General features: G+C 40.2%; 1 protein-coding gene across 3 annotated transcripts in view; it reads right to left on the bottom strand.

The window, feature by feature from the left end:
- The window catches only part of SYT14 (synaptotagmin 14), an 87,239-nt gene extending 74,789 nt beyond the window's left edge, over positions 1-12,450 (bottom strand). For 2 of the 3 annotated variants that reach the window (XM_052685620.1, XM_052685630.1), the window contains exon 1: positions 12,337-12,450. In XM_052685620.1, the coding sequence (XP_052541580.1) occupies positions 12,337-12,382 (46 nt within the window). In that variant the 5' untranslated portion in view covers positions 12,383-12,450. Of the gene's footprint in view, positions 1-11,069; positions 11,183-12,336 lie in introns of those variants that run through there. The other variant, XM_052685627.1, reaches the window with a different exon arrangement.
- Between the last annotated feature and the right edge of the window lie 2,484 nt (positions 12,451-14,934).

Here is a 14,934-nt window from a genome sequence, read left to right as displayed (position 1 = left end):
CCTGAAAAAGTTTATTTTTATTACGATTCCTTTATATTGAATACATTTACACTATTCATGATCTTATTCTTTTTTAAATTGACATATTTTGGAATGATATTCCTGAAAATCAAACCTTAACCACAGCTTAATGCCTACTAAGCCTGTTTTCACTGACTACAAAATAATAATTTTTAATAGGAACATCATAGAATCATAGAATCACAAGGTTGGAAATGACTTGAAAGATCATCTAGTCCAACTGTCCTCCCATTACCACCGCTACCACAAGCACTAAGCCATATCTCACAGCTCCTCATCCAGACGCCTCTTGAACACCGCCAGAGACGGCGACTGCACCACCTCCCCGTGCTGCCATTCCAGTGCCTGACCATTCTCTGGGAGAAAAAGTTCTTCCTTATGTCTAACCTAACCCTCCTCTGGTACAACTTTCAGCCTTTTCCTCGGGTCCTGTTTCTTGCCTGCAAGAAGAGGCCAAACTCCTCCTCATCACAATCTCCATTCTGCAAATTGTAGAGTGCAATGAGGTCTCTTCTGAGCCTCCAGATTAACCAGTCCCAGCTCCCTCAGCCACTCCCCATAAGACTTGTGCTCCAGACCCCTCACCAGTTTCATTGCCCTTCTCTGGACACATCCCAGGACACATGGAATACAGAACTGAAGGGTTCTGTTCACATATGTAATTAGGCACGGTGCTCTGAAACTTTACAGAAACACAGAACTGTTCTGAAAATCCACAAACAACCTATTTCATATATAGTAATCACTACAGGGCTCCAAAAGCTTTAAGACACTCTAAAACAAACTGTAGGTAACAAAATACTTTCCACTTGACGAAAACGTGGAAAAAGGACGTTATGATACAATATCAAAAACATTCAAATACAAATTGTAGGTAACAAAATTGTTCCCATCTCATAAAAACGTGTGCTATGCAACACTTCCTTCATTCCATAAAGAAATGATGCCATATAATAAAGGATTTTATAATATCAGTTGATATTTAAATCTCATAACTGAAAAGTGCCAACTGCTTATAACAATAAGAGTTTTGAGAGGACACATGTCTTGTAGTGAAATTCACATTCTAAATAAACAACTGTAAGAAATCCATCTATTACAGGAAGAAGGATAAAATGGATCAAATAAGTGGAATAAAACATAACTCTTCTACAACAGAATGCCTATGAAGTATGAAGTTAGAAAGCATCCTCATTTTGAGTTTCTGTTTGTGTTTTTTTTTTAATACTCAGCAATCTAAGCCACAAGACCTGAAGATACTTCTGAAAGGGAAACCAAATACCAGTGAGCCGGCCTGATGTTTTGTACAGTCATCATCATTACAAAATAAAGCAATTTAGAAGATGCTGAAAGGACAGTATTATTAAGGACTGACCAGCGCCATTCTTATGTTTGCCTTTCAAAAACCTTTTTGGAATAAGAAAAAAATAGGTTTAAAAGAATCTTGGCTTATGCCACTGAAGAAATCAAATTTGAGGAGATTAGAATGTTCTTTGAAGTCATTGCAGCCATGAGTTCAAAACACTTCTCCCCAGATTTTCTCTTCCCAGTAGATATAAATTCAGAAGCGAACAAAAAAAAAAACTAATAAAAAATATTTTTTCATAAAATATCCACCTAGAAATGTTTGTGAAAAGACCAGTGAGCAGCATTAGACTTTCGTTGTATGCTGCAGTCACTGAATTCAACAAGCACAAATTCCCATCATAAAATACTAATGTTAGTTATGGATTTTGCATTGGTACCTTCTGTTTTATAAAGAAAGGTATCTTTTTCAATTGTTTACATACTAAGACATGATGAGGTTTCACTAAATAAAGCCTTTGCATTAAGCCTTTTAGATCAACTATAATATTATGTGGAAGATTTACACAATTTAATTCATTATTTAAATTTTTTACTATTTTCCTGCAAACTCCCAAATGTTGTATCACATCTAATAGGTAATTAATCTTTTACTCTTTCTCTAAATTGCTTTCAAATGGGAACTGATTGTTAAATAAAAATAAAGTGACCTACATGTTTTGTAAATAAAGTCAAAGAAAGCATCTTTTTTATTTAAGCAATTAATTAAACATGCAAAACATTATCCTCAAGAGAGTCAGGAAGATTTTTCTTTTCCCTTGCGTACTTCAAAATTGTGGAACTAATACATCTTTGACATCTTGCTTTTATTCACAGTTTAACAAATGAATACAATTTTCCTGTCCTTAAAGCTCTCAAGAAGGCTCTCAGCTTTGAATAATAATGAACAGCGATTGAAAGAAACTAAACCATAAATATGAAAATATTTTGCATGACTGTATGAAGTCAACTGTTAATTCAGCATTCTAGCAGTCTGAAAAGATTGGTGTAGACTGCTTTTGTCTTGGTTAGCTCACAGATCTCTTATCAATGCTACGTCCCTCGGAAATTTTCGGTCTTTGAATGTAAAAGTAACTGATGTTAACACCGTGGCAGGTCACCACACTTTTACAGTTCATAGTCTGATTTAGATATAAACTGTTATTAATTCTACTCCATATTGACTATGAGCATCATATTTTATTTAACAATTTAAAGTATAAGCAATTTTGCATATGAAACTACATAGCACAGCAAAAGGCAGCTGAAACATTTGATGAAGTTTAATTTTCTCAATTTAAAATACAGGTTTGTACACCAAGTCTCTATTTGCAAATACAGCTATCACAATTATTACACCAAAAACGTGAAAAGGTGTGCATTAAAGACACACCACAGAACCACACCAGAATTATGCATCAATTAAACTGTAAAATTTGTATCCTTCTAAAGATAGTACAATTCAAAATCCAGAAATCTATTATGTTTGGAGTTGAGCTGTAACTCCACTACTAAGTGCTGAGAAGGACTAGCTAGAAATGGTTGCATTGCCATTGTCATGGAGGTAATCAGACTGGGAGCGACTTCTGGCTCTGTGAGGGATTTCAGAGCAGGATCATCTTGCCAGTATGTTTCTCAGGGCCAACCAAGCCAACCAAGTTCTGCAAGAGATTCTCTGAGCGCCTTCCTTACTCTCAGTTGGCATTTCATGTTTAGTAGCTCACACCAGTTACCTCATGCTTTCACTGCACACCTCTCCTCACGTGCCAAGTACTACAGCCTCCACCAGCTTGGAGTTCTGCTGGAACTTCTTTGCTGGTATCTCTCAGACTGGGTTTACAGCCCTTTACAGATACAGCTGACACCGAGGCACACAGCTGATCCATCTTCAACTTGCTGATCACCAGAACTTCAGACTCTTTTGTGCAGAAATACTCTTGCCAGCCCTCCGCCAGCTTGCAGTGATGCCTATGTTTGCCAATCCTGAGCGGCAAAGGACTTTACATTTGTCTGCTGAGTTTCATATGGCCCATTCTTTCAGCTTGCTGAGCATATGCCTTATTGCATTCCTGCCCTCCTGCATACTAACTGTTCCCCTCTCTGCTGTCATCTACACAAACTCAGCAAAGATACATTCCATCCCTCTGACAAATATGTCTAAGTCTCAATTCCAGAATCAATTTTGTGGTGCAAGTCAGAACGCTGTATATAAAACAAGTTATTCTTCAGTTTAGTAGCAAATCCACACATTAGTACTTGCAGTAGAATTACATCACATCATTGAAGTCTGTCATCAGGTGTGACTCCAGAGGCAGACTTTTTATGTGACAACTTCCCGATTGAGGTTTGCATTTTCATTAGCATTTTCATAAGTTTGGACAACTTTCAGCAATCACTCACTTAATATTTTACTCAACATTAGACAATTGTTTCTTTTAACCCATGATCTCCCAGTGGAGAATTACAAAGCCATGCTTGCTAAACAGCATAACTGGTAAAAAATCCTGTATTAAATGAATGGATAGCTAACCACAGAAAAACAATAAAAAGAGCCAAAACCACTTCACAGAAGGGTAACTCTATTGCTGGTATCAGCATGGTGTTTTTCCTTAAAAAAATTACATGGACTCATCAACCCATCTCACCCACAGTGTAAAATCACCTTTGCGTTCCTGTGGCACTCTTTAAAATTTTAGTCTACAAGTCTACAATACTGCAAACGTAAAAAAATGAGATGTTTACAATTGAATGCCTCTATAGGTTAAAAAGCAAACAACATTAGAATTTATTAGTAAAGAGACATCAAATACAAAAAAAAAAATTCTACTTCATGCAACTATTACATGCTCACACCCTGCATATTTTGTGCCGTTTGGGTCTCCTCTCTATCACTCGACTTCATAGGATAAAACAGAACCACAGAAGGCATAATGAATAGAAAAAGGAAATCCATACAAACACACGATACTTTTCATATGCAGAGTAACATTATAAAGAAGATTTTTGGACTTGCAAAAAAACAAAAAACTGATGGGGAACATTCACAAGTAAATAAAGAATGATTATTCCCTGCCTACTCCACTAATAAGAGAAATAAGTATCTGATTAAGTCAGCAGCAGAGGTGTTCAAGATAAAAAGTTTTCAAGAGTAAATGTATTATAAAAACAGGAGACTGATTCCCACTTCTACTGTAAAGATCTCTCTTCTGCTAGCAACATTTAAAATCTGTATCTATTAATTCCTTTGCCTGTAGATAAGGTCACCTGTCTGCACTGACTTAAGCATATTTTTTTTATCTGACCATGAAGGCAGAGACATCTTTTTTTTTTCTTTTTTTTCTTTTTTTTTTTTTTACAGAGAAAATATTTAATTTTTAATGATATTCTATTCAACAGCACCAATGCCAATAACCAACGAGTTAGCAATCAATGACAATTAATTAAGAATAGCATAGTCATTTCTGTTTCTCAAACAAATTGCGTGTTCAATCCTACCCACGCTGAAACAAATGGAATCTGTGTGTCCAATTCTACCCACACTGAAAATAAATGGAAGCTGTGTGTCCAATCCTACCCACAGTGAAACAAATTGAAATATCTCCACTGGTTATAAGAACATGAAAATATTATCTCAGCTTCCTTTCTACCCACAATCACAAGACACTTTTCTTTTCTCATTCTCTGATAACTGAAATACCATTTTACTTTGTTGTCAGTCAAGTACTTTTTCCAATAAGACTTATTAGTAGAAATGAAGAGATAGGGGATATATAACTAACATTCCATATAAACGGTTTCAGTCAGACCTGATATAAAACCACTTTTTTTTTTTTTTTTAATGAGAATAGAAAATGAACCAGCAGCTATAGTAAGAATGGTTACCTCACTGCAAATGACAATACGACAGAATAAACACTGCCAATCCACATGCACTACCATCAGATGCACTGGAAATGAAAAATGACAACAATGAGAACTGATAGTAACAAAATAATAAAAATTTAACAAAATAAAAAAATTTAGTATGACTTTCAGCTAATTCTTACCATTTTTTTAGTTAGTTAATACCACTGAATCAACACTCTAGAGCAAAGTTTCAGAAATCAAGCCAAGGAACATATCTTTATGATTAATAATCCATGGACTTATGCATAATTTATTTTAAAAGTATACGTTGTAATAAATTAGTTAATCAAAGAAATTGCAAGAAAAACACGCTCATTGAAATAGCATGTGTAACCAGCTTTTTCATAATTCAGATTAAACAGTAAGCTTGTGATACAAAGAGAGATTGCTAGCAAAAATTTGTATTTCAAAAGATTCCAGTTAGAAAGAAAAATGTTTATTTTAGACTACAAAACAAAAATACTTGTAAGATATGTGTCAATCATTCCGAACCTATCATTTCCCACATCAGAGGATGTTCCCCTGCAGAATGTAACATATTTGCCCACAAACTCAGTACTCATTTGCTGTCTTACAAATAATTATTCCCAAGTTTCTCCATATCACTCGAGAGATGAATTTACACAGACAGCAGAAAACATCTCTCACCTTCAAAAGTTAAATACCCAAAGATCAGAAATGGCAAGGATTAAAAACTGACTTGAAATCCCCACTGCAATCCCCAGATGCACATTTAGTTTGACACACAATGTAAGACCTTTGCCCTCTTCAGCACGAGAACTGACAATGTTCAGGAGAAAGCCTGAGAGAGTCAACTCTGGGTCACTCCCACCCTTCATTAAAAAAGCTGGAAGAAGTCTAGTGAGTTGGCTGGGAAATAACAAGACGAGAAAGTCTGACCAAAGAGTTATAGCAGTTGAAAGATCTCCAGAAGACAGCAAGACTCTTTCCTCTTAGTTATAAATCTGTATTTTGATGGACAGCATAAGCCAGCACTTTTAATCAGGCAGACAATGGGTGTTTAGTTTCCTGCATGTCCATCCTGAATGCCAAGAGCTTCAATTTGCAATAGTGCCAAGCATTCAAAATGAACTGGATTCCAGAATTTCACTCTGAACAGATCACCTCTTTTTATACTAAGTAGATCAGTTTCATCTCAGCCCATGGCAAGTACATCAAAAAGATGCCTCATCACAGGCTGAACTTTTTTAAAAAGCACCCCACTGTATTACCTTAAAGTAGATAAAGAACTAACGGCTTTTTAATTTCACTTGGCCCAATAGGACAATGGTGATGATGTAACACAAATCCATCCAAGAAATTGTTAATTTTGCACGTGGCAAGGTTTTACTGTCATCAGCAAATAATGCAGCGAACCATACTAAAAATGAAAAAAACTAACTCCTGATAACTCTCGCTGAATAGTTTTCACTATGAACAGCAAATGAACATAAAAAAATATTAAACAGATTCCGTGTGACTGATAAAACCAGATACCTCAACAATCGTTCCACTCCACATTTAATAAATGCATTTAAAGTGGATCTAACGTGTAAAAAATGTGGCTTTCTTACATTTAGGCTTTATCTAATACAGCTGCTTCTCCTTGATATCTCCCTTGGCTGGACCAGCTCAGATTCAGAAGCACAACTCAATCCCATTCAGCAGTTAGCCTGTTCAGGTCAGCACTAACCTGAGTATCTCCTTGCCATCTTACACCCTCACAATATGCCTATTGCAGCAGTACCCCCAAGTAAAGCAGCAGTCAAGATGAAGCTATTCCCTAAGACAGATTCAACCCATGGGCCACACACAATGCCCCCTACGTAGGCACTGCATGCAGCTCCCTCTTCTTTCCTTGGTTTCTTGTCTGGATTATGAAATTTGTGACTATGTATAGTTTCAGTGTAATCCTTATGAAGCAGGGTTCTAACACCTCTCTTATATTCATAAATGAAAATTAGCTTCACTTGGTACTTTGGGCTTTCTTTTTCAAGAAAATGAGAGTTACATAACCAAAAAGTCTGCTTTTGGTTTCCCACCCCATACTTCCATTGTTGATGAATTTAGTTAACTAATGCTAACATTGATACAAAGTTGTCAGAACACAACTTTGTTTTAGGATTTGAAGTTTCATAAAAATCAGCAACCATCAACAGCACAGCCACAGATCTTACCAAGCCCAGAGGCAGCCAGCCTGCTGCCAATCAAACAGCTGGCAGATGAGGAATGAAAGGGAAAACAAGCTTGCCAACACTGGAGAGCTGAGGGCACTCCAGAGACACTCAGGAGATGCAGGAACAAAGTAAAAGGTATTCAAAAGCTTAGCCATGTGAGGACGACCTCCATGTACTACAGGAGGAACCATAAACAGGTGGGAAAGTATTATTCTGGTGGGATCTCAAGGAAAAAATATGAAAAGCCATCTTCATTAGTCTCATTACTCAACCAATAATTTATAAATTAGAGCACTATGCTATAAATCTTTCTTCTCTACTAAATCCATTTGTCTGTATGGCTCACTATTCTCTTCAATGCTACATCTGAATTCTTAGCACTAATCTCATGAGGAAAAATAACAACCTGAAATGCTTCACCTCTAAATTGTATTCCATTCCTTGAAAAATGCACTGTTTTGTACCGCCTAAACCACGCTACCTATTCAAGTGAAGTCCAAATGCAGCAGAAATAAATTTACGAGGGTACACAGTTCTGTCTCAGGATATAGAGCCTCCACAGTGATCTTTATGTTTCTTTTCCATCCTCCTCGCAATATGATTTCTGTTGCTAGCTCCTTACCCAGAATCAAATCAAAACTCTTAAATCAGGTACCAAAGTCCTGCTATTACTCAGAACAGGATAAAGAAACCAAATGACTGCTGCTACAAGGAACATTACCATGATGATGTTGAAAGACTCTCGGAAACGGCCCCTAACTCTTGCTCTTCCCAACCCCAGCAAACAGCCACAGGACACCAGGCTCAGACAGCTGTAAGTAAGAGAACCTCTATGAAACTGTTGGCCATTCTGTCTCACTGCTCTTCTTGGTTTTGTCTGTCTCCCCACTCTACTTGCCATCCTCCCCATCCTGATATTCTCTGCATTGAATAAATTTGCTTCTTCCACAATTTGTGGGAATATTAAGCAATAAATCACCTTGTATCTCAAAATACACCTGCTATCAACTACTAACACTAATTTCATTTATGAAGAGAAATATATCAGAAATAAGAACCATAAATTAAATTGTTTAATATAATTTACATTCACAATCTTCCCATTAGGTTCCCCCCTGCTGTTTCCTAGCAAATCTGGGATTGCCTAAACTATGCAAACTACGTACCTGATGCCTGTAAAACACAAGCAAAACAAAACAAACACACGAAGAAAACAAACATTATTTTACATGACATTAACTGTCGAAAGAGAAAGATTTAACTGCTCTGGCAATGGATAAATTAGTGTTTTGAGCTTGGTCATCTGAAGAGTCCTTACTTTTTAAAGGCCCACCACTAACCATAATGCAAAAAAGTAACTAAGTATTGTCACTGACAGTGATAAAGGCCCCTAGCCATGGCCAATGCCTCCTTGGTTCTCTCAAACACTTGATACAAAAAGCCTTTTTTTGTTTTTAGTGTTAGAACCAATGTAAACTGGTATTCTCACAGAGCAACAATGAAAAAAAGTGCTTACAGACTTTTAAAAGCAGTAAAAGCTCTACATTTCCTGCAGATCATAGAATGATATTTTAATTTGAGCTCTTTTAATTTTATGCACTTTTCACAAAACTTATACATTGGGCTCTAAAGGAATTTTGAACTATATTTATTTTTCAATCTGAAGTTTATAGTCACGCATATCTCACATATTATCTCACATGGCTTCACCAAAAATTAAACATCCTCCTCTCCGCCTCCAAAAAATCTATGCAACTGCACAGTCTTTAAACTCATGTAAAGTATTTTATCTACTTGATCAAAAATATTTTCATATTTATTTGGTCATTAAATAAATTACATATTTTGACTTCTTTGAGTGTGATCCTGACTCCAAGTCAGTATTCACCCAAACCAAGCTCATAGTTTTAAACACTGCTGAGCAGTAAACATCAGTGTTCATCAAAGGTGGATACTGTAACACAAACAGGAGGAGGAGTATACTGAATAAAAATTGGAACACCTACTAACAAACCTACAGCAGTCAGCTATTCCATTGAGAACATGGAGGATTCCTGCTGCAGAACACATCAGGAGAATACATTTTGTTTTCTGTTTTCAGTAAAGAGAATTAAGTAAAAAGCCCAGCAGATCAGTTTCACGATCGGATACTTTTATCCCTGCCGCACCTTTAATTGCATAAACTGTAAGCCAAATTCTGGACTCACGGGATGGTTTGGATTGGAAGAGACTGTATAACCCATCCAGTTCTAAACCCCCTTCCGTGGGCACGGACCCCTCTCAGCAGACCAGACTGCCCAAAGCCCCATCTAACCTGGCCTTGAGCACCTCCAGAGCTTACGTCCTATTATGGTTACTTCAATTCTGCAAGACATTTGATCTACTTCTGTAGTCTGATCCCAGTGAAAAGCGCTTCATTCTTTTCATACAAGTTAGATTGCTTAAATCATTCATGAGCATTTATTTTAATTTTTAGGAAGTAATACCCAAATCCTCTGAAAATACAAAATGCAAATTTTTATTTGTCGTGAATATTTTCCATTCTAAAAAACGTTCTTGAAGACTTTTGGAATAACGTAGCACAAGAGGGAAACAAAGAGAGATTTTGAGAGTCTGACAATTGTTTTTCTAAGCTTGAGTTACTTAAAAACTCCACCTCCAGCAGGCTTTGTCGCTACCTTCACGCCAACACGAGAACGGCTTTTCAGCACTGGACAGCTCCGGTCCCGGCGCGCACAGCTTCCGAGGCAGCTGAGCAGGCAGCCCTGCCCGCGCAGCGCAACTTCTCCTTCCCGAGGCCTCATTCACTAATGCAAGGCAACTGACGTGCAAAACAAAGGGGAGCAGCTTGTTTATTTTCCCGACAGTTTCCCTAGAATCTTTAGGCTAAGACATCAGAGGCTTTCAAAACCAAGCGCTGGGGCGATCAAAGCGGCATATCTTAAAGCCTTGTTTTCCTGAAACTAAAGTTCTAAGGTATTTTTTTTTTTAAGGATATGTGACGAAGCGAAGCGTACAATCACTCTCAGGATGGAGAAGGAAGGCTTCAAAACAAAGCCCTTCCTTTCCCGGCGACCATCTCCAAGCAAACCCAACAAGTGCCGAGCGCATCTCACTCCTTTGTTGCTCTCCCGAGCTACGGGCAGAGGCCGGAGGGGCAGGCTAGTTGTAAAGCAGCCCACCAAGTCCCCCGGGAGAGGAACGTTTACACCTTATCGCGACCGACAAGCACCCCCGGGGCTTCTCGCAGGCACTCTCTGCCCTCAGAGCCCTCCGGCACAGCTCCCTGCCAGCCCCGACTCCGGCGGGGCCGCCGACCTCCGGAGCAGCCGCCCTCGCCACCCCGAGGGCGGCTCACGGCAGCGAGAGGAGGCTCCGGCCACAACGCCGCCGCCTCCGCAGCGCCCACGGGCGCCCGCCCGGCATCCGGCATCCGTCCTCCTTCCCTCGGCCGCCGGGCTGAGCAGAAGGGAGGACGCGGAGGAGGCGCCCCTCGCTCCCCCTCAGCCCGGCTGCGCCCCCCCCAGCCGTCCCCCTCCTCGTGCCCGGGGGGAGGGGAGGTGGGCCGCGGGAGGAGGGGAGCGAGCGGGGACGAGGGGAGCCCGTTATTGGCCTACTTACCATCAATCGCCATGATCCCCGCGGTGGGCCGTACCAACTGGAGCGCACGCAGGAGAGGCGCCGCCGAGCGCCGCGGCTGCCAGACGGGAGCGCCGCTCGGGGCCGGGCGGGGGTGGCGGGGAGCGGGTTTAGGGGGGCGGGTCGGCGGAGCGGGCCGGGGCGCGTGACTCCTCCCTCCGCCCAGCGCGCGCGCGCGGGCGCTCGAGCGGCGGCCGTTGAACGGGCGAGGCGCGCGCCCGTGAGAGCCCAACGGCCCCGCCCCGGCGGCAGGTGCGCGATGGCCAGGCTGTGGGGACGCCCCGCCCGCTCCGGTCTGCCCGGGGGGGGCTTCCCAAAGTGATTGAGGTGGAGTAGCGGGTACACGTGACTTCCCTCCGCCCTTACAGCTGTAGAGTTAAAAGATTGTTGATTCCTTCTCCCGACAAATAAAGCGATTTCCTCATCTGGGGGAAAATTATTATTTTCCCAATAGCTGGTCGAGCCAAACGACGCTGAAATGTTAGTTTCCATCTGATCGTGGTTCCATCGACTCCACGTGCAGCACCTGAGCCAGGTGTGCTGCACTCCTGCCTGTGCAGGTGTGAATGGCTGCACGTTCCAGAGACAGTGCTGAAAATCTCCTCCTTTTCCTAAGCAAAGCTGCTGCAAGACAGCATACCTCAGAACCAGTTACCCCTCTGCACTGCTCTGCGATGCACCATCACTGCACCATCACTTCATGATCAGGAGGCTGCTCCCTCCTGTCCCACCTCTGACTGACTGGGTGCACTGGGCAGATGGCGTATGAGAGTCAATCCGGTTTTGTAGAGAATAAAGACACCAGAATTCTCACTTTTTAGTGCCTTTTGTTTCCCACTGTAACATTTTGTAACCATAGTCTGATTTCCTACAGTTTTAAGGGCATAAAAAAGTAATCATGTTCACAAGCATGCTAGGCATCTTCAGACAAATGTGACATCTTCACATTCATAATTATCTCCCACAAATGCTTGAAGTAAACATAATGCTAAAAGGGATGAGATGAATTTAGAAGGGATTAACCTTGTGGTACTGTTCGTAGCTCTTTTTGAGGGGAGCAGGTTGCTGACTGGTGGGAATTGGACTGTGGAGGCTCTTTGCTGTGGCTCACATCCTCCCCTCACGCCTTCCTGCCTCCAGCTCCTGCCCCACTGGTTGCTCCTTCCTCTGACAGAATCACAAGGATCATGGAGCCCAACCCAGGGGACCACACAAAATTCAAACCTTATTCCTGAGAGCGTTGTCCCACCTGTCTCAGGTCCTTCGTCTCCCTCATCGCTCCTTCCGACCTTCATCACCTCCTGCACTCGGAGCAGCCTCCGAGGATCTGCAGATGCTGTTCTTCCCCAGATGCCTTCTGTGCTCTGCTTCTAACCCTGTAGAACTCCCCTACAAAAGAAGCAACAAAACTTGCAGTCTTTCTGCTCCCCATCACGCAGCATTCAACATGGGGTGCTTGGAATAAGAAGGAAGATCTTTGAGTAGCTCCTGTGATTAACAGGGTAAACAGAAGGGCTGGACTGTGTTGTGGATAAAAACGAGGGGAAGCAGCACATAGTAAAACTCCTCTGCTGCACAGGAAAGCTGCTTGTACATTGCTGTTACTGTTTGGAGCTGTTAGGGAATGGAACATGTTCATATATGAAAGCAGCTTTCATGTATAAACTGTCCAAACAGGGAAATTTTCACTAAGATCATCAGAAGGAGCATCTTTGGTATCGATTTATTTGTTCTCCTAAATGTTAATTTGCTGTTCAAACCATGGAAACATTAATCTCCTCCAGCCTAATCACCTTCAGAGATGTTTTGTCATATGAGAAATTCAATGCATTTTCTCAATTTTTTTCCTCACCAAAGATAGAAAAAGCAACTTGGGAGCCAAAAAGCAAAGTCAGACTGAGCAAAATGGTGATCTCAGCAAACACGTGTCCCAAAGGACAGGTGTTTGTCCAGACTAAAGCAACTGTAAAAAGGATTTTAAAAGAAAATGCCAGCAAAGCTTACGAGCAAATATAGTCCTCCGTACCAGCACTGACAGTTACCTCAAATTACCCCTAAAATTTCCTATTCTTTCCTCGAAAGCATTCCAGCCCTAAGGTTTTCTGCACAATTTGTCTTGTTCACTATATTTCTGACAGCATTACTGTGTTCAGCACAAGAACCAAGACTCTTGTGGGACTGAGTATGTAAGAATTGAGTTGTTCTTCTCACCTTTATTTTTTCTTCCCTTTTTCCTCCCCTTTTGGTATCCCAGAACAAAGGAACTACCAGTTACAGATGTCAGAACATCAGCAAAATATCCCAGCCACACAACTGTAGAAAATCTGGGATCAGTTTGCAAGATGTAAAATAGTACTATAAAAACGTTTGAGATCCTCACGAGTTGTCACATTTATGTGGCTCATGTTTGCAATTAACATCCTGGAATGCTTTATTTTCATAAGGATATGTTGAAAATCTAGACATCAGACACTATTGCCCACTACCATACCAGTCTTATTTTTTACTTGTTACTAAGAGGGACAAATCCTGAACAAAGTACCAAATCTATTTTGGTTTTGGTACAATTGCAGCAGTGCAAGCTGTAGTTTCATCCATTCCCCTCATAAGAGGAATGCAGCCAATCAGTTCTAAATGTGTCAGAGACTCTCTACAAAATCCAGGGGCAACTCTTAGCTGAAGGTACTTCCATGTGCTGCTATTCATCTGCCAGCTGTACAGAAGTGCAAAAATTTGCAAAAAAGTGTGATATTCACAGCTCAAAGGGAGACTTTAAGTAAATCAACAGGGCATACAAATGATTTGCAGCTTGTCACTATTTTCCTGTCAAAGGGAAGAACATCACCTGTTGTGACAACATATTTGCCGACAGCAGGTTTACCTGTTTACCAATGTACATATACAAGTTTTATCCTGAAAACCCTAAAGCTTTCAACAAACTGCCTACACAGAAGCTCCCCCACTGCACTGACATGAAGCCACTTTGGTGATTAACATTAAAAGCTGCTGGAAACTCTAGCATGAGCAAAAATCCATTAAAAGTCATGAAGGTCTCAGATACTGTGAAAACAAGGACCGTAATACATTATTATGTAAGTATATACATGTGATATGATATAGTTTTATAGACGTGGTATAGTGACACAATCTTACATCTTAGTACTGTCATTTACTTAAATCTTTGTGAGCTACACAAAAATATTTGATCTTTCTAAGTAGAATTCTGCAACTATTTTTCTCACAACCAGCTTGTTTTTATTTTACAGGGAGATTACCCTGGAATTTTGAGTTATCTGACCCTCATTACAAATTGATTCTTTGCATATTTAAGGCATGATCAACAACAAACCTATCCAGATTTTCTCTACTGCCTTAGCCATACCCATCACAGTATTAGAAAATATATGTTTAAAGAGCCTATGCTTAATGAAAATATAAAGTGTATGAATGAAAAGTCTAACTCAAGGGTTAAAAAACACAGACTATGAGTAACCACAGAGGTAGCAGACCCGGATTAATAATCTGCTCATCAAAATGCCAGGCAGATATCCTACCCATAACTGTCATGATGTGCACAAAATGGGGCCACAGTTAAATAAACAGCAGAAGAAATCTTCAAACAGCTGGACATACATTTTTCACTGGGATATTGCCATTTCAACCAGATCTGTAGCTACTTTGCAAATATATGATTTCACTGAAATCCTTGTGGGAGGGACAACGTTGAGAGCATATGCAAGGTATTTCATTTCAGAAAAAAGCTTGTTTTTCCAAGTCTTTTTACTTATTATATTTTAAGATAACATTGAAATTTAAATGTACCATCTTAATGTTATCAAAATAAACT

The sequence above is a fragment of the Tympanuchus pallidicinctus genome, unplaced genomic scaffold (assembly GCF_026119805.1).
Source record: "Tympanuchus pallidicinctus isolate F22 unplaced genomic scaffold, pur_lepc_1.0 scaffold1, whole genome shotgun sequence".
NCBI classification, from domain to species: domain Eukaryota; kingdom Metazoa; phylum Chordata; class Aves; order Galliformes; family Phasianidae; genus Tympanuchus; species Tympanuchus pallidicinctus.
The sequence above is the reverse complement of the archived record's forward strand: the minus strand, read 5'-3'. Positions and strand labels throughout refer to the sequence as shown.